Source organism: Pelophylax lessonae, assembly GCF_965119305.1.
Source record: "Pelophylax lessonae genome assembly, chromosome: 2".
Classification (NCBI taxonomy): Eukaryota; Metazoa; Chordata; class Amphibia; order Anura; family Ranidae; genus Pelophylax; species Pelophylax lessonae.
In genome coordinates, this window is record NC_138769.1 from 118,987,854 (window position 1) to 119,008,330 (window position 20,477).

At 44.2% G+C, this 20,477-nt stretch overlaps 1 protein-coding gene across 5 annotated transcripts in view; it reads right to left on the reverse strand.

Annotated features, from left to right (window-relative positions):
• The window catches only part of ABR (ABR activator of RhoGEF and GTPase), a 716,822-nt gene that overhangs the window by 348,442 nt on the left and 347,903 nt on the right, over positions 1-20,477 (reverse strand). Inside the window, exon 1 of one of the 5 annotated variants that reach the window (XM_082247583.1) lies at positions 9,517-10,114. The exons of the other annotated variants lie outside the window; for them this stretch is intronic. Coding sequence (XP_082103709.1) covers positions 9,517-9,684 — 168 coding nt within the window. The 5' untranslated portion in view covers positions 9,685-10,114. Of the gene's footprint in view, positions 1-9,516; positions 10,115-20,477 lie in introns of those variants that run through there. 5 annotated transcript variants of the gene reach the window in all.

The window sequence follows — 20,477 nt, forward strand, 5'->3', positions numbered from 1 at the left end:
CAGTCTCATTGCTGTCAATTGGGATGCAGCGGCTGCACGGACATACGTAGCTGCTGCTCCCAATGTGATGTCTGGGTGCAGATGCATGGCTGTCACACTGGGAGCAGCCACTGTGTCCGTGGATTCACCCACAGGTAAACATATTTAACTGTACTTTGTACACCTCCAAAGCTCTTTGCGCATACATAATAAAGGATGAAAGTGTATGAGGAGCCAAATTGTTTTCCCATAGAGTTCACCTAACGCACTCATTCCATCACTATGGCCATCAAAGACATAAGGGCTGATGATACATGAGGGTGTCTAGTGGGCCATTCAGTCTTTGTCTGCCTTATTATTAGTAAAACATGAAAATGTACTACATCGAATATACACACAAAAGTCATCTGTGTCCTACATCTAGAATTATTATTGTGCCACTAGCACAACCATGGCTGTAGGCAGGAACAAGAGCTACATTTTACAACCGGCCACAGTACAACAGCAAGTTTCAAAACAGTATTTATGGGATATAAAAAGTCTACACACGCCTATTAAAATATCAGGTTTTTGTGAAAAAAAATGAGACAAAGATAAATCATTTCTGAACTTTTTCTACCTTTATTGTGACCTATAAGCTGTACAACTCAATTGAAAAACAATCTGAAGTCTTTTAAAGTAGGGGGGGAGAGTAAAAATAAAAAACGGAAAAAATGTGGTTGCATAACTGGGGATGTAGCTGTGTTCAAAATTAAAGCGGAGTTCCGGGCACAAAAACTATATTTTTTTTGTTGTGCCCCTCCGCTAGGTAGACCTGACCTGAAAAGGAATTGGATAGTTATTTTTTTTTTGTTCACTCACCTTTTAATTGAAGATCGAAGATACTCACCTCAGAGTACTTCCTCCCTCGGAGCCGCGGCTCACCCCGTCACTTCCTGTCTCGCTATGATTCCTGGGAGCTGAACGTCATAGCTCCCAGGAATCAATGCGACGGCACCGGCCCCGCTCGTCATTTCCGGGCGACGCCGGAAGTGACGAGAGGGGCCGGTGCGGCGCATTCTGGGACAAGAAGACGCGGAAGAAGACACAGAAGAGGACCGCGCCGGCTTCAGCTGCCCACAAGAGAGATGGAAACGCTGTGGAAGAAATTTTATAAGTAAATATTTCTTCTAAAAGGTAAGTGCGAACCGGGACAGATCAGAGGCTAGCCATTGTGGAATGTGCTAGCCCTGACTGTCCCGGGGGTATGCTTATTGAAAATTGACTTCTGTGCCCGGAACTCCGCTTTAAGCAATCACACTGAAACTCATGTTAAATAGAAGTACACGCCTGCCATCATTTAAAGTGCCTCTGATTAAACCACAATGAAGTTCAGCCGTTCTAGAAGGTCATTTTCTTAGTCGCATCCTACAGCAAAAGCCATGGCCCACAGAGTGCTTCCAAAGCATCAGAGAGATCTCATTGTTGCAAGGTATTAGTCAGGTGAAGGGTACAAAAAAGGTCCAAGGCATTAGATACAGCATGGAACACCGTAAAGATGGTCATTATCAAGTGGAGAAAATATGGCACAACAGTGACATTACCAAGAACTGGACGTCCCTCCAAAATGTATGAAAAGAGAAGAAAACTGGTCAGGGAGGCTGCCAAAGGCCTACAGCAACATTAAAGGAGCTGTAGGAATATCTGGCAAGAACTGACTGTGTGTTACATTCAACAACAATCTCCCGTATTCTTCATATGTCTGGCTATGGGGTAGAGTGGCAAGATGGAAGCCTTTTCTTACGAAGAAAAACATCCGAGCCCGGCTAAATTTAGCAAAAACACATCTGAAGTCTCCCAGAAGCATGTGGAAAAATGTGTTATGGTCTGATGAAACCAAGGTTGAACTTTTTGGCCATAAATCCAAAAGATATGTTTGAGGCAAAAACAACACTGCGCATCACCAAAAGAACACCATACCTACAGTGATGCAAGGTGGTGGCATCATCATGCTTTGCAGCTGTTTTACTTCAGCTGGAACAGGGGCCTTATAGTCAAGGTAGAGGAAATTATGAAGTTCCAAATACCAGTCAATATTGCCACAAAACCATCAGGCTTCTGCTAGAAAGCTGAACATGAACTTCATCTTTCAGCAGGACAACGGATCCCAAAGCATACATCCAAATCAACAAAGGAATGGCTTCACCAGAAGATTATTAAAGTTTTGGAATGGCCTAGCCAGAGCCCAGACCTAAATCCGATTGAAACTCTGTGGGTTGATCTGAAGAGGGATGTGCACAGCAGATTACCTCGCAATCTGACAAATTTGGAGTGTTTTTGCAAGGAAGAGTGGGCAAATATTGCCAAGTCAAGATGTGCCGTGCTGATAGACTTGTACCCAAAAAGACTGAGTGCTGTAATAAAATCAAAAGGTGCTTCAACAATGTATTAGTTTAAGGGTGTGCACATTTATGCAACCATATTATTTTAGATTTTTACTTACCTCCACCTAAAAGATTTCAGTTTGTTGTTCACTGAGTTGTATATTTATAGGTCACATTAAAGGTGGAAAAAGTTCTGAAATGATTTATCTTTGTCTAATTTTTTTGTACATCACAGAAACCTGACATTTAACAGGGGTGTGTAGACTTTTTATATACACTGTAAGTCAGTTTTTCATTTTATAATCCCGAGTTTTGAACAAAAAAAACAAAAAAAAAAAACACCTGACCCGATTCCCTCACCCACACAATTGACGCTCGATGTGAATGGGGAATCTACCCTAATGAGCAATTTTTTCTGACAGCGGGGAGACTTACCTACCATCAGAATCCAATGGCCAGCATTCCAGGCTATAGCCTGCAGTGCTGATTGAGTGGGAAAAATCCAACAGGGTGGTAAATCAACTAAACCAGGGGTGTCAAACTCAATTTCATCATGGGCCGCATCAGCTTTATGGTTGCCCCCAAAGGGCCGGCTATATCTGTAAGATTAGATGTCCAGAGCACCCCACGCACCCTTACATGAGATGTCAAGAGCCCCCCACCATCAGCAGTCAAGAGTCACCCACCCTTCCTTACATCACAATGCACACCCTTTCCTTGTGCTGCTGCCAGGAAGAAGATGCGGGTGGATCTGGGAAGAAGTGCAGGGTCTGGAGGAGAACCAGAGGAGGGCTGGAGTCCGCTTCCAGAATCTGCTGAATGCTGAGACCGGGGGGGGGCAGAGGCAAGGCGGTGTTGTGGCTGCACAGAGAGGTGCAGGATCTGTAGGAGGAGTTCTGACCTCCTCTCTGCTGCGGACTGCTGAGAAGGGGAGCAAAGACGAGCCTTTCTGCAGCTGCACAGAATCTGGCAAGGGAGTTCTGTCCTCTCTTCTGCCAACTATAGAGACAAGGTGGGAACAGAGACAGGGGGGATGCCACAGCTGCAGGAGAGATGCAAGGGCCACATGAAATGACCTGGGGGGCCGCATTCGGCCCGTGGGCCTTGTGTTTGACACCTGTGAACTAAACTGTCAAGCCATCAAATGGTTGGTGTCATAGCTGAGCACATGTGTAGCACCATGGCAACTGCAGATCAAACAGAGGCTAAGATGGCAGCTTCCTTGGCTGTAAAGATTAGAAGGGTTTAGTTCCACTTTTTCCTTCATTGTGCAGCTAGGGTCAGGGGATGGAGGGTCGAGGGTTTAGTACAGGCTCAGTTTTAGCTCAGCAGTGTGATTCATCAATGATTGTTCATGCTTTACCTCCACACCTGCCGAAGCAGCAGAATAGAAAACCTCAGATTCCCCATGTTTAAAAATGTCATATGAAGCCTGGCTATGAGAAAAGTATTTGAATACACAGACACGAGACAGTTCTAAAAGTGCACCTGTCTTTTCCCCAACAGATTTCATTACAGGTCAGTCATGCAGTTGCTAATGCATAGTCCAGACTTATCTTCAGGGTATGCCTGCACACACACACACACATATATATTGGTCAGAGGCCTTTTCGGTGATCAATTCTAGACTGCAACTTGCCCTACAACCAAATCCTGCTCTTGTGTTGCCTGCTGTGATATGCAGTTAGGTTGTCTTCTGAAACTTCCAATATTATAGCTGTTGTACTATGGAAAGATGAAATCCTCCTTCGATGGAGAGCCCAACACTCATTCCATCTGTCCCCCTCCTGGAAATCTATGGTTATGTCCGTATTAGCCATGTAAAAATGAAAGGCTAATTCCAACTTATGGACCATGTTACACCTGTATTTAATGGGACCCCCCCACCTCTCACAGCATGCAGGGGTTTTCTCCCTAGCAGCCACTGTCACTTTTGACCTTTGCATAGTTGTGCAGGGCTCTGTGAATGAATGAACTATAAGTCCTGTCAGCCACCAAACTCGCAGTCCATTGACCCTTCAGAACCCTAACAATGTCCCTACCTCTGTACAGACACAGAGCTGGAGGAAGAGTCTGCAGAGGCCTGGCGCTCACAGTTGCAATGCTTTGCAAAAAATAATAAATACACTTTATGCTGCAAAAACATGTGCATTTATTATTTTTGTAATAGGAGGACTTCGCTTTTTAACATATATGGCCAGAAACCATCCTCGCAAGTTTGACAAACTGGTAACAATTAGTCAGAGAAATAGACCTATCCAGGGCCGGTGCTAGTACTTGGCAATTGACTTGCTTGCACCAACCCCCCCCCCCCAAAAAAAATGGTGTCAACCTAGGGATGAGTGCCTGTGCCCAGTATGACATATATCTAGAGTAAAATATATACTACACTACCAATAATAGTGATACTATCTGCCACATGCACACAGCATACAGTGGACATGACGCATTCAAAGGGTAATCGGGGTAATCAAAGCAGATTAGTGTGCTTGCAGAGGGTGTTTGGTCATGCTGGAACTCGTTCTCCAGCAGGTGGATGCGCGTGATATTACCTGTGTGAGACGCTCCAGCCATCCGGGGTTCTCCTGCAGATTGACGTCAGAGATGGTGGAGCACACGCTGCCACGTCACAGAGCTCCAGTCACCTAGCACAACACCATTGAGGTCAGCGAGGTGGCCAGCCTGCCCTGGAAGTGATTTGTCAGGCAGAGCAATGGTTCCGGGAGACGGCTGCCAGCTGGGTGGAGAAGATGTGCGAATGCGACTGCAGAGAATTATGTGCTTGGCAAGTGAGGAGCGGTGTACCTGGAAGGGGACATGATGCCCACCTTTTCCTCCACCCACCTGTCCTTGGACTCCTGGGAGCCAGCTCGGTGTCACCCTCCTCATGCGCTGAGCTGCTGCGGACCCCCTCCGCAGCCCCCGCTGCTTTCTTCAGATTGGCAAGCAGAGTCAGGCAGCACCCCCAGTCCCATGCAGGATGGCAGCCTTCAGTCCCGGCCAGGATAGTAAGGAAACCAGCAGCCACGGCAGTGCGCCATAAGCGGTTGCCTAGTGGTAGCGCTGGCCCTGGACCTATACACACACTCTCCCTTAATTTTTACTGCTATCGTCAATCTCTCATTCGATACTCCGATACCCTTGTGGCATAGATTATGAATCTATAGAGCCTTTTGTTTATTTAAACGTACTGTACTGCTGTGCAAAAATAGCCATGCTGACTTATTACAAAAAGAAAAATACCAGGCACCTGCCTACCCACTGTAAACAGGAGTTCACAAGCTGAAACAGATTTCCTTTATTTTACTAATCTTGGCATGGTAGTGCAGAACCCCACCCATAGTGTTGAGATTGTGTGATCTTATCACCCATTAGTTGGCTGCCGAGTCACAGTAGGGCCGGGTTAGAGCACGCCAGTGTCACTCCTCCTCCTGATCCTCTCACCTGCCTCCCAAGGTGTGACTGCTTTATGTACTACTTCAGAGTCTTACTGCAAGCACAGGCCTATGCAAAACTATCTTAGAGACATGGCTGATGTTTGCATTGTTGTGACTTCTATGATACCTAGGACACCGGAACCTCCATGATCAATATCCTGCAACCAAGCAATGCTATAATTACATATTGACCAGAAAGGGAGGTATTTTTTGGGCCAAATTTGTTTCCTTTTTAGGAATGTGAGATTTGAATGAACTGCAGGCACAAGAGGCAAAGGTCTTAGAAGCAGCTGACACAAGTCATTGAAAATTTGAAAATGCGTTGCTGTGCTGTAGAGCTGGCCATACACTATACAATTGAATTGTACAATCGCTGCTCAATCTCTTTTAGTGCCAGTTCCCACTACAGCGATGTCAGATATTGCATGTGATTCGCACCGCATTGCTCTGCAAATCACATGCGATATCTGTGCAATTCAAACTCAGCCATACAGATTGTATGGCTGAATTTGCATCGCATTTAGACCAAAGTCGTGCAGGACCCTTTTCTTGGTCCGCACCAGAATCGGAGCGGATAGGTGTTCACACCTATGCCAATCCAATTCCTGTCCCAATTGACAGTTCGCACTGCAATATGCAAACTAATCTGGGGATGTCATTAACTTTGTATTAACATGCCCAGCAGTTTGCATATGGCAGTGTGAACTGCCTGCGAGTCCGATGCGATGCAGGAACCCGCATGGATTCGCAGGGTTCCAACATCGCACCAGTGTGAACCGGCACTTAGATTTACTAAAACTATGTAATATGAGGAAAGACCTAAACAAATTCAATTTGTAACAAATCAGACAGGCCCTTGCACTATATAATTGGTGGCAGATCTAAAAAAGATTGTGCAATCAGATTGTATAGTGTATGGTCACCTCTAGGAGAGGCTGGCATTATGATACTATACGTAATACTGTGGCATAAACCTAGGAGGGTATCTATGTAAACCTTAAGGCTCGGTTCACACTACGTCGCTCCGACTTAGGGGGGCGACCTGTGAAGTCGCGTGCAGCGCGACTTCGGCACGACTTGCACGGACTTCATAAAATGAATGTCTATGCAAGTCGCTCCAGGTCGCCCCGAAGTAGTACAGGACCCTTTTTCCAAGTCGGAGCGACTTGTGTCGCTCCTATTAGAACGGCTCCTGTAGCAGTCAATGGACTGCGACGTTGCACGACTTGTCAGGCTGACCAAGTGGCCTGACAAGTCGTGCTAGTGTGAATGGAGACTTAAGAGATTGTAATAGTAAAAAAACAAAAAAAAAAAAAACCACAAGCATGTCTAAGTCTATTATAGTTACCTGCTCTGTGCAATTGAATTGCACACAGTGGCTGCGAACCTCCTTTTCTCGGGTTCCCAGACGATGCTCCTGACTCCTACTCTCTGTCCTGTGCTCCCACAGGAAGCCACTTCCCATGGGGGCACTCGTGCGTGTTCGCTCCTGAGCCCCGCTTCTGCATCCATGGACACAGACAGCGGGACTTCCTTGTTGATGGCTTTGATTGACAGCACTGGGAGCCTATAGCTCCCAATGCCCCAGCAAAGTCAGCCAGACCCGGAAGTGAGGGGAGAGAAGAGCTGCAGATGTACACCTTGCTGGATCAAATGTGGGCTAAGAAAAGTAAAGGGGGGGGGTAAGGGGGGATGTGGATGCCTAAACATTTTTTTCCGATGCAAGGAATGTATTAGGGCAAAATTTGGGCTTTAAAATTACTTTAAAAGTATATTTGAACCCTTTCCTTGTAAAGCAACCCATTCAGTTTAAAATGGAAATGAAAAGACAAAACCTCAAGAAAGAATTTTTGAAACTCAGATGAAGAGTCACACAGGGGTCCTGCTCTTTATAAACAGACCACATGGCTGTCCTAATCAGAGTAATGAAATAACAGCGTAGTTGCAGGGAAGCATATGCTCATGTACAATTACTGTATTTACAACCGCTTTCTAAAGGATTACCTATGACGTTGTGATATTTAACACTAAGTCACCTGCAGGCATGTATACTGATTAGTCAAAGCTAAAGTAAATTTAGGAGGCAGGGCAATTCCTTCTTCTCTTGCAGACAGTCATTGCTCAACAGAACGGTTGCAAGTTCTTGCGCAGCACATTCACAATCTACGGTCAGCAGCCATAAGGCCTGCGACCATACTTCTGCTCAGAACTGGTGAAAATAAGGTTTCTATCAATCTTCCAGCCTAATAAGTGACACTACTAACTGAAGAATATGATGGCTTTCATAAAATCTTACAGCGAACACAAATTAACTGAAGTAGTAAAGTTTGCTCAGCAGATGCATTCTTAATTAAGCAAATAACTGACTCAAGAAGAACAGAATACAATGAAATCTTCCAGGCCTACACAGAGCTCAACTAGTTATTAACAAGCACATGGCAAGGACTAGGGTTATCCTAATATTTTATCACGTGGTAAATCTTTCAACCTATTACTTCATTAGCTTTCCTTTAACAGGGCTAGACCAGTGTTTCCTAAACCCAAGTACAACCAACAGTTCATATTTGTGGATATCCACTTCGATAGCAAAGTCACAATTGCCAGACCTTAGGTACATCTTTTCGTAAAGTTACCTGCAAAGCCTGCACGGTTGGTAAAACACGAGGACTGCTTTCAGAAGCAATAGGTTAGAGCAGTCTTTCTTAACCATTTCACACCAGAGGGACCCTTGAGATGATTTCCAGGTCTCAGGGCCTATTAAACCCAAATCATTGGTGGTCAGTTGGAAGAATGCCACTTACAGTGGAGGTCTGATTATCACCCTGACAGACCGCTATAAAGATTTCTATCATGTAGCGTTGGCTCCGGAACTATGCAGGCACTATTAAAAGGGAGGTTTACTAGCCACAACTCAAGGGACCCCTCACAACTGCTGAAGGAAAGGCTGGGTTAGAGTCAGAATTTAAAAAGTACTCCTTCACGTATATGATGTGTCTATATATAGCCAGTATCAATAACTAGGAAAAACACTAGGAATACTTCAGGGACTGTAGATCCATTGACAGTGGAAATGGCATAGAACGATGTCCATTACACTTTCTTCCATGCCGTTGATGCAGAGTCTTAAAAGCCACAGTGGCAGTAAACTTTGGCCTCTTGCACTCTGCTCTGCAGCCATCCAGAATTATTTGTTGGCTCCACAGAAATCTATGGGGTTTTCGCCAATGACTGGCCACCTGCAGCGTGGTGTGGAGGATATGGAAGAGTTATAGCATTGCAACCTTCAGTTGAAAGATCTCTAGTTCAGAGTATGGAGGAAGCCTTCTAGACTTTTTTTCTTTTTAAGAACTTTTTAAAATTAAAAACTAGATTAAACATATATTTAATCCCCATTCACACCTTTGCATTCTATTGTAGAATGTATGTATAGAAGAATAAGATCCCTCATTCCTGATAAGAGAGTATTCTATGCACTTAGCTATAAAGCTGAACACTGACAGTCAGCGTGACCTGAAGTTTTCAACAACAGAAATGAGAACTGAGCATTTATGTTTTGCAACCATATTTGTCGACTCGAGTCTTCAGTGATGACAAAAACACATTTAGAACGCTCACTGTGAATTACTGGAACCTTTAAAAAGAATCCTATTATCTCCTGTACAAGGCTAGTTCTAAAACATTCCCTTTAAGGGATTCGCAACATGAAAGGAGGTTCCCCTTAGTTCCTCTGAACTTACCTTGGGGGTTTCTGAAAAACTAGATGGCCCATCAGGACTCGTAGGAGTTCTGCAATCCGAGTCGTCTAAGTAAAAAACATCCTCATCCTCCAGTACCCGGTCCAGAAAGCCGATGGCCTCCTCTTCCGCCTCCACTCCTGGTACAGTAGTTGGCTGAGTGTTCTCCATAATGTTCTATGCCCAATTTCTCCAGCCCAGGAAGACCAGCAGGTACATGTCATGCTTGTCTCCTGCACATTTTCCCTGGCAAAGCTAGAGGAGCACCGCTGAATATCTTCCTCCACAAATCTGTCAAGGCCCTTCCTAATGTCAGGAGCACCTATTCTCCCATCATTACGTCTGTGTGTCTCTAGTCTTCAGTGCTGTTGTAATTTCACTTCTAGCACTAAGCAAGATGAAAGGAGGGGGAGCTGGAAAAATTTCTATCACTTCCTCAAAGCCTCTTCCTTTTTTTTTTTCTCTGTATTCTTCGTCTGCTTCAGTTAACCCTACACAGCAGCAGTGCAGCATTCACCATGCCCTGTGTCACAGCTGAGGCTTTTCTGCTGATATCGGCTTGTCTTGCTCATGGAACTTTCCCTGCTGTGTTTGAACTGGCTTCGCAGCACACACAGGAAATGCTGTCTTGTTGGGCAGGCCTACACAGGCGGGGCTGCTGCTGATGTTTCTTCATCGGGTTGCCAGTAACCCCTCATATCCCACACAGACTGCAAGGAAACAAATGCATGATCCTAATGAATAATGAGGCTTACTGGGAGTTGTAGTACCTCAGCAGCTAGCGGACCATAGATGATGTTTCCCTGTAACATTACAGCATTATTTTACTTATTCAGATGTTGTAGGCAGGGATAACCAGATAATGAGCTAATGACATTTCCCTTCCCATGTTAGCAGAAAAGAAACAAAGCACAAGGGGCCATGTGTATCAAATGACAGCAAACAGATTTGTATTCCCACTTGTATCATTGCTCAGTTTCGAATCCTGATTGGTGTACAATTTTAGATTGTTAAAAGAAAATAGAAATGCAAAGTTGAGTGATAATTACTGCAACAGATAAACAACAGCATTTGCAGAGCTGTCCAGTGCTGATCCAAAGTTCTTTCAGGATTCATTAGGATTTTTTTATTTTTAGTGTAAAATTAAAAGAAACAAATCATGTCCCTCTCCTCTCATCAGAGATTTCATTTCAAACCTTAGGAACATGTGCTGCTATTAGAGGGACTACGACCATGTCTTCATGTTAATGCTCGCCCATAGAGCCTTCAGCATCTGGGAGGTGCATCATGATGTTGGGACACCTCCTCAAACCGCCAGCCAGGTGCTTATGGGTAATGGGTTCTGCAAGATCAGTGGGCTTCAAATTGCGGCCCTTTACTTGATTTTATCTGGTCCTTGGGGCACCATTTCATCCACTGATCTCAACAATGGGGAAGAATTCCCTCCACTGATTCCAATAAAGGAGCACAATTCCTCCCAATGACACCAACAATGGGGCGCAATTCCTCCCAATGACACCAACAATGGGGCGCAATTCCTCCTAATGACACCAACAATGGGGCGCAATTCCTCCTAATGACACCAACAATGGGGCGCAATTCCTCCTAATGACACCAACAATGGGGCACAATTCCTCCTAATGACACCAACAATGGGGCGCAATTCCTCCTAATGACACCAACAATGGGGCGCAATTCCTCCTAATGACACCAACAATGGGGCACAATTCCTCTCAATGACACCAACAATAGGGTTAAAATTTCTTAAAAATTTCACCAACAATGGGGCCCAATGACACCAACGATTGGGCGGCATTCCTCCCACTAACATATAAGAAGGGGCATGGGTTATTACCACTGATGTCGGGACCTTTTCGATTCCCAATGGCCACAGTTCGGCCCCACCTAAGGTCTAAAGGGCAATAAACTGGCCCTTCATTTAGAATGTTTGGATACTCCTGTTCTAGATCAATGGTGTTCAATTAAAGGGGCGAGGGATTGGGAAGGGGCAGAGAGATTATTAGAAACTCACTATGCTGATGCCAGAAAAAAAGACAAAATATAGTTTAAAAATATTATTCTAAAAAGCTCCCACTCTTTGGTTTAGGTCTCAGAATGCAGGAATCTTCATGAAGGAATAAGGTGCCTTTTACATTTTGATCTGATTTCCACTGATCCCCTGCTGAGCGGGTGGAAGAGAGGTCCGTGCCAGCTCTGCTCTATGGTTGGCCGGGTGGAAATGGACAGGCTGTCTGTTTACACCCGGCTGCCATCCGATCTGATCAGCCAGAGGAGAATGGATCCCCTTACATTTTTTGCTGGATCGGACCTGAAAGTAACACAAATGAACACAAGTCCATTTACATACATCAGAATACACAGATCATTTTTACACAGTCCATTTTTCTGACACAAGTCCATTTACATAGGTCAGAATATATTTACAAAGTCCATTTTTCTGACCCAAGCCCATTTACATCTGGCGCTCTATAAAGGCGCACTGAGGGTCCGATCAGGTCTGGCTGAAAAACTGACAGCCGGGCCCGATCAGATCTACTGTGTGAAAGGGACACAAACTGGAGTATTTCTTTTCCATTCATTGGTTCATTACTTTTTTATTCAATACAAATCATTCTATAAGGTTATATTATAGCTGTCCATATATAGATGGATCACAATTCAGCCAGTTCAGCAGGAACCGGATGACTTTCTATCCATCTATGTCCATCCCTGCTCAACAGAAGTCAATCTACATTCAACTTTTGTCAAACGGGATGTTGGAAATTTTTAATTTGATCAGCGACTGCAGCGCAGATAGGGGTATTCTGACGGTGGAGGAGTCCCTGCTCTCAGAATACAATAGCAAAGCCAGGAGGGTCTCTTCATCCCCCTCACTTGGGTGGATGTGAGAATCCATTTGTTATTTTCACAAACCACCTGTGGCCAGCTTTAGGCCAAACATGAGCAGCACCGCCAAGGCACTGAATAAACTCCTAAACATGGTCTATACCAAGTCTACTGGACAGCGGATCACGACTTACCGAGAAAACACTGTGGCCCGTACAAAACTGGAATACATTCATTGCATTAAAGTCCTGAATATGCCCAGAACTCAACTCGTACATGAGGGGCTAGTGTTCTCTATGCTGGTCTACACTGCTCTCTGTCTCTAAACTCAATTTGGTGACGGGAGAGAAAAGCAACACAATACAGACAAATGCACAAGTCACAAAACTGGCCACACTAGCAAAGGTTTCTCATACACTGTATATGGTCCTCACCCTTGCTAACCACACAATTTTTTTCAGGGCACATCAATCTTCTATTACACTGTATGGGACAGTAGGATTTGGCACGACAACCACTGTTCATTCTTTATTGAAGTAGATCAGTGGCTCTCAACCTTAATCCTCAAGTACCCCTAAAAGGTAATCTTTTCATGATTTCCTTCACCTTGCAGAAGTGCTTTAAAACAAGGTCAATCATTTGGTATTTAGGACAGCTATTTTATCAAGGGAAATTCCCAAAACAAGACCTGTTGGAGGTACTTAGGAACTTAGGCTGGGTTAACACGTGCAAATTGGATGCGGATTTCCCCCGCATCCAATTTGCATGACGTGAGTGTGACCGGTTCTCAAGGGAGCCAGTTTGGGACCCATTCAGGTATGAATTCAGGCAACAATTCAGGCCTCATTAGCACCTGAACCAGTGAACAGGAACCCACTGGACCCCATGCTGGGAACCGCAGCCACATAGCCCCACAGTAGGTTGGGAACCACTGGCATATATAAACACAAAACAGGAAGCAGATTTCCAAGCCATCTGATCTCTAGCAGTAATGTACTAGTCTCCTATGAAAACACCATACATACATGATGTGATTGTAAATTTACTGACTGCATTATGCATCAGTATCTTTGACTGAATGGTGTTAAAGGATGAGAAAAAACCTTGCAGTGCGTTTTAGTAGATTTCACCACTCACTATAGTAAATTTCTACATGTAAGTATATGCAAGTGATCACATTGCGCAGATTACACTGCCTTGTTTATCCAGGGCTAGTACAATGTTTCTGCATCGGCAGGAACTTGTTAAACTTGCACCTGTGGCCAGAGACAATATCAAAAATAATGGCTCCTTCATTTTGTAGCTCAGTGCATGCACTAGACAGGGCCATTATTCACAATGATGTGTCCTAGTGCATAAATAGTAGGTACCAGGAAAGCAGGAACACTGTCAGCTCAGGCAAAATACCATCTGTGATCATCGCCACTTAGAATTTGTTGATGCACAGGGGATTTCCAAAGCAGAAGGAAAAATCAGGTGAGAGAGGTATGTAGGCCATTGCTTCTTTCCCTTTCCAGAGAAATGCTAGCTGCCTGGCTGACCCAGAACAATCATGCAACAAGACAAGTCAGACATCCTGATATACAGTTTCTCACAAAAGTGAGTACATCCCTCACATTTTTGTAAATATTTTATTACATCTTTACATTGTAGCAAAGTGTCACATGAAAAGTAGTGAGTGTACAGCTTGTATAACAGTGTAAACTTGATGTCCCCTCAAAATAACTCCACACACAGCCATTAATGTCTAAACTGCCGGCAACAAAAGCGAGTGCACCCCTAAGTGAAAATGTCCAAATTGGGCCAATTAGCCATTTTCCATCCCCGGAGTCATGTGACTCGTTAGTGTTACAAGGTCTCAGGTGTGAATGGGGAGCAGGTGCGTTAAATTTGTTATCGCTCTCACTCTCTCATACTGGTCACTGGAAGTTCAACATGGCATCTCATGGCAAATAACTCTGAAAAAAATAATTGTTGCTCTACTTAAAGATGGCCTAGGCTATTAGAAGATTGCCAAGACCCTGAAACTGAGCTGCAGCACTGTGGCCAAGATCATATAGCGGTTTAACAGGACAGGTTCCACTCAGAACAGGCCTCGCCATGGTCAAACAAGGAAGTTGAGTGCACGTGTTCAGCATCATATCCAGAGGTTGTCTTTGGGAAATAGACGTATGAGTGCTGCCAGCATTGCTGCATAGGTTAGAAGGGGTGGGGATCAGCCTGTCCCGTGCTCAGACCATACGCCGTGCACTGCATCAAATTGGCCTGAGTGGCTGTCGTCCCAGAAGGAAGCCTCTTCTAAGGATGATGCACAAGAAAAAACAGTTTGCTGAAGACAAGCAGACTAAGGACATGGATTACTGGAACCATGTTTTGCGGTCTGAGGAGACCAAGATAAACATGTTTGGTTCAGATGGTGTTAAGCGTGTGTGGCGGAAACTAGGTGAGTACAGAGACAAGTTTGTCTTGCCTACAGTCAAGCATTGTGGTAGGAGTGTCATGGTCTGGGGCTGCATAAGTACTGCCAGCACTGGGGAGCTACAGTTCATTGAAGGAATCATGAATGCCAACATGTACTGCGACATACTGAAGCAGAGCATGATCCCCTCCATTCCAAAATGATAACGACCACAAACACACCTCCAAGACGAGCACTGCCTTTCTAAAGAAGCTGAGGGTAAAGGTGATGGACTGGTCAAGCATGTCTCCAGACCTAAACCCTATTGAGCATCTGTGTAGTATCTGCAAATGGACGGTTAAGGTAGTGCTGGAAAATAATTGTGGCCACACAAAACATTGCCATTTCGGGCCCAAATTGGAAATTTTTACTTAGGGGTGTACTCACTTTTGTTGCCAGCGGTTTAGACATTAATGGCGTGTTGAGTTATTTTGACAGAGAATTTACACTGTTATACAAGCTGTACACTCACTGTACATTGTAGCAAAGTGTCATTTCTTCAGTGTTGTCACATGAAAGGATATAATAAAATATTTACAAAAATGTGAGGGTGTACTCACTTTGTGAGATACTGTAGAGAACTGTGAAGAACTCACTGGGGGATATTTACTAAAACTGGTGCAGCTGTGCATAGTAACCAATTAGCTTCTAACTTCAGCTTCTTTATTTAGGCTTTGATAATGAGCCCCCGTTCACATAGGGGCGATTTGACATGTCAAACCACATTCCAAATCGCAGCCTACTCCCGGCAACGGCACCGTCTGAATCGATGCGACGCCGCATCCTATTTCCAAAAGTAGCTCCTGCACTGCTTTTGGCAACTTCTGGGGTGATTTCAATAGACATCTGTGCAGTGAAGCTGCACAGATATCTTTCAAATCGCCACGGAACTCGCAATGATATGCGGGTTTGAAATTGTGTGAGTTCAGCTAAATTTGCCCAATTTCAACCCGCCTCCAATGAGAATGTACACTAAAAGCTGACTGGTTACCATGCACAGTTGCACCAATTTCAGTAAATCACCCCCACAGTGTACAATGACACCGAAGTAGGTGTGTTCTTACAGGTGGTGAGCCTGGACAGCTGTGGTTTATTTGGGATAAGATCAGTTTTAATTCCTTACATTTCTTCCATTACGATCTGTGAGATCACAGAGAACTTTTCAGATTTAAAAAACAAAGCTAACGTGATTTATGAATTGAATGATTTTCCAGAGACTAGGTACGGTAAATCGGAATGAGGTTCAAGTAGACTAAATTTTTTTTTAAAAAATCCCAATTTGTAGCGATTAGTTACTTATTAAGGGGGATCCTGACCCATTAAACTAACTTTTTCTCTCCTGGTTCCTCTCCTCTTCTACTTATAAAATGGTCTCCTAGTTTTCCGAATATGCTTCGTACTTTTTTTTCTAGAGTAAAAACGTACAAAAGGCAGAACTTCTGAGGCACCACACACTATAGTGTCTGTGGTTAGGGCTGCTGTTAGAAATGATGGTGCCCCGTACAGCCTGACGGGGCCCATTCAACCACGTCCTTGACCCCACCATGTCCCCGCCCCCGACTCCGTCTATAAACAAAATGCAGGTTTGTTGCTGTTTACACATGCGTGCGGGGCCAAAGTGTACTTTTGCAATTGTGCATAAGCACTGCATGGGCAGTTTAAATTTCTCTTTAATTATATTTTATTAAAAATTCACACTCTCTTTAATTTTTCTTTTTTTGTTATTACATTGAATAAAATCATCCGTTGTGATAGCATAACCCATAACAGGTCCTCTTTTTTGAGAGATGTGGGGTCTTTAAGACCCCAAATCTGCCCTCTGTCCTCCAAAGCATCCAATTAAACCAAGATGGGTTTGATCAGATGCTTGTTCAAGCCAGTAATGGCTTGTTTACGTCAGACGGAAACCAGAAGCGAAATCCTTGCCGCTTCGGGTTTCTGGCATCACACATGGGGTGGAACGACGTCCATCCCTCTCACTCTGTCCCAGGAACCGAATGCTACTAGTCGTATCTTAACGGCAGGGGTGGGACCCCCATCCACTGCCTGTAAAAGTAATCCAGGGGCTTCTTAGCCACTAGGATTACATTTACTTTGTGCAGAATCGCTGTGGCTAAAAAACAATCTCTCCATCATTGCTGCAGTGATGACCCAAATATCACCCTTCCAATCTAGTGACGTACTGATACGTTGCTGGACAAGAAGTGGTTAAAGGGGATTGATTTGGGGGTGGTAAAAATGCAGCTCCACTGCAAGTTAACTGCTCCCCCAACTAAAGTGTAAAGAAGCATCTCACTGTCTTATGATCATTAGCATTACAATGATCACACAGGCAGCACAGTAAGCTTGTGCTCTATCATGGCTCTATGTCACATGGCTGCTTGCTGACTTTGTTAACTTATAACTGAGTGTTACAGTCTGTACACAGCACAGCCATAACAAAGTCAGCACCCCCAGCAGCCAAGTGACACAGAGCCACGATAGAGCCCCAGCTCACTGTGCTGCCTCTGATGATTTTTGTAATGCTAATGACAACCTGCTGTGCTGGGACATACAATAGGACAGTGGTTCTCAAATCCGGTCCTCGGGACCCACTAACAGGCCAGATTTTAAGTATTACCTTGGGGGATGCAGACTAGAATACTGCAATCACTGAGAAGCAAATGAGATCACCTGTGATGTAATTTAGTTATCTTGCAAACCTGGCCTGTTGGTGGGTCCCGAGGACCGGATTTGAGAACCACTGCAATAGGACACAGTGAGGATTCTGTGCTCCATTCACTGACTGTGTCCATTGCAGCCACAACCTTCTTCATATGCTCCCTGTCAGCCTCCTCATATCTCAGCAAGTGAGTACTGGAGGTGGGCGCTGGGCGGGAAATCATAGTATCACTCCGCCAGCCGGGACTAATTGAGTAGCAGGGCAGCATGATGTACACGCGCCCCCGAAAAGGAAGAAATAGTTCCTCCTCTGTGCGCACCTGGGCCCCTCTGTTGACCTGATGGGGCCCAGGAAAATGGTAGAACCCTGCTCCATAAACAAGTAGGAGCGGGGTAGAAGTTTAGCAAGCTCAATTTTCTTATTAATGCAGCAATAAACTGTAATGCTACCTGAGCCCCACAGTGTTGCTGATAGGACCGGGCCCGGTACAACAGGGCTGGTTGTACTGCCCCATCAGCGGCCCTGTCTGTGGTGCCTCAAAAGTCACGCCTCCTGTACATTTTGACTCTAGTATTCTATGACTAGGGATGAGCCTGTTTTCATTAAAGTGTTACTAAACCCACAACAGTAAAATCAGTCTGAATAGGTAGTAAAGCATGCTGGTTATACTCACTGTGGAACCGAAGGGGTTAATCCTCTGCATTGTGTAAAAAGGCTGTTTGGTCCTCCCCTTCTTTTATTGTCCCCAATCCATCTGCTGATGGTACAGAGCCTTGGAGGCACTCTGCACATGCTCAGTTTGGTGTGTATTGGTAGAATTATTTTTTTTTTGGGAGGATGCATTTGATAAGCACAGGACCAATGAGAACTGTCCAGACAGAGGGTCAGGGGCCATGCAGCCTCATAGGACAGTCAGAGGAGAACGAAAACTCCTCCTACAATCTTTAACCAACCGGTGCTCAGTCAGACACTGAAAGAAATCACAAGACTGCTATATATTTAGCAGTTTATATTTACTAAAATAATTGCATTTTCATGTTCTGTGTACTGCGGAAGACCCAATATAGTGAATGCAAGATCCTGGGTTTAGTAACACTTTAATGTTTGTATTTTCTTCCCAATGCACAGAAGCACTTCCTGCTTCCTCGTCCAGGCATGAATTACGCATAGACTCCCACTGCTTCTTGGGATGTGTGACATGAGGTCCAAGAGAGTCTGTGCATGTGCAAACATGGCCGGTATTTGGGAACTAGCAGAGACCTGCAGAATGTCTCAACACACATGGGGGATTCACACACATGTGCAAACATGCTGCGGGGCTATACAAGGTTACAGATACCAGTACCATGTCAGCTCATGTGCAGGAATCCCCCGCATGTGCACAGACATGCTGCAGGTCTCTGCCAGCTCCCAAATGCCTGGCAGAGGGCACATCTTTACATGAACAGGATACTTAAAAGATGGCAGCATGGAAGGAGAGCAGATAGTGCAGACTTTTCTCAGCATTAAGCTCCTCTTTAAAGTGCTTGAGTGCCCAGACTGCGGACATTAAAGAGGAAGTAAACCCTCCTCAGGAAGTTGTACCTATAGGTAAGCCTATGATAAGGCTTACCTATAGGTACTGTAAATATCTCCTAAACATGCACCGTTTAGGAGATATTTACCTTTAATGCAGCCAGTGACGTCACTGGCGCATGCGCTCTGAAGGAACGGCAGATCGTGCCGTTCCTTCAGAGCCCCGTGCCGTGACCGTCGGCTCCCGCGCGCGTGCGCAGGAGTGACGTCACCGCGGCTCCGGCCAATCAGATGGGCGGATGCCGCGATCCCGGAAGACGGGCGACTATACATGTCGCCCGTCATACAGGTAAGCGGACGGCACGGCGGGGGCTCGTTCTAAGGTAAGTATTTCATAATGAGCTAGTATGCGATGCATACTAGCTCATTATGGGTTTCTCTTTCAGGATGTAAAGAAGAGAAAAAAAAATTTTCTCAGTGTACAACCTCTTTAAAACTGCATACTATTAACAAGCAAACAGCTTTGAAACAGGTCTTTAGTTACCTTTCTAGTTGCTTAAACCACTTGAGCTTGAAAAGGTTTTACCTCCTTTTTGCTATTTAGCACTGCGACTGGTAATTGTGCAAGCATGCAATGCCACACCCAAAAGAAATTCATATATATTTTTTTCTCACAAATAGAGCTTTCTTTTAGTGCTATTTGACCGCCACTAGGCTTTTTACTTTTTTATTTTATATATATACATATATATATATATATATATATATATATATATATATATATATATATATATATATATATATATATATATATATATATATATATAGGGCTGAAACAACTAATCGATTAATCCAGGGCTTGACAAATTTTCCTGAAATCTAGGAGCCAGCTAAAAAAGTTAGGAGCCAGTTTTTTTTTTAAACAACCAAGCTTTATTTAATAAAACGGATACGAAATTTACACATAAATACGACTAGAACCCCACTCTCCTCTATAGCACAATTGGATGAAAACAGACTGTCTGTCTCTTTCCATCCGATGCCATCTGATCCGATCCACGGGATGGATAGAAAATAGAGCCACCATCCGTCTGCTTTTGGTGGACAGGATCAGATGGCGGCAGATTACTGCTTCATAGAGGAGAATCAAGGGTCCGATCAGGTCTGCCTGAAAAACTGACAGGCGGACCTGATCAGACAGCCCGTGTGAAAGGGGCCTTCGGCTGTGGCATGGCGATGAGGGGAAAAAAAAAAAACAGTATATATATATATATATATATATATATATATATTTTTTTTTTTTTTTTTTAATAATTGGAAAAAAAATAATTATTTTTTTTATTTTTTTTTAATAATTAAAGAAAAAAATATATATATATATTTTTTTTTTTACATTTAAAAAATAAATTAAATAAATAATAATAACCACACTCCCTGTCAAAGGTAACTAACTGGACAGGGAGATGGTAATGAATTGAGAAC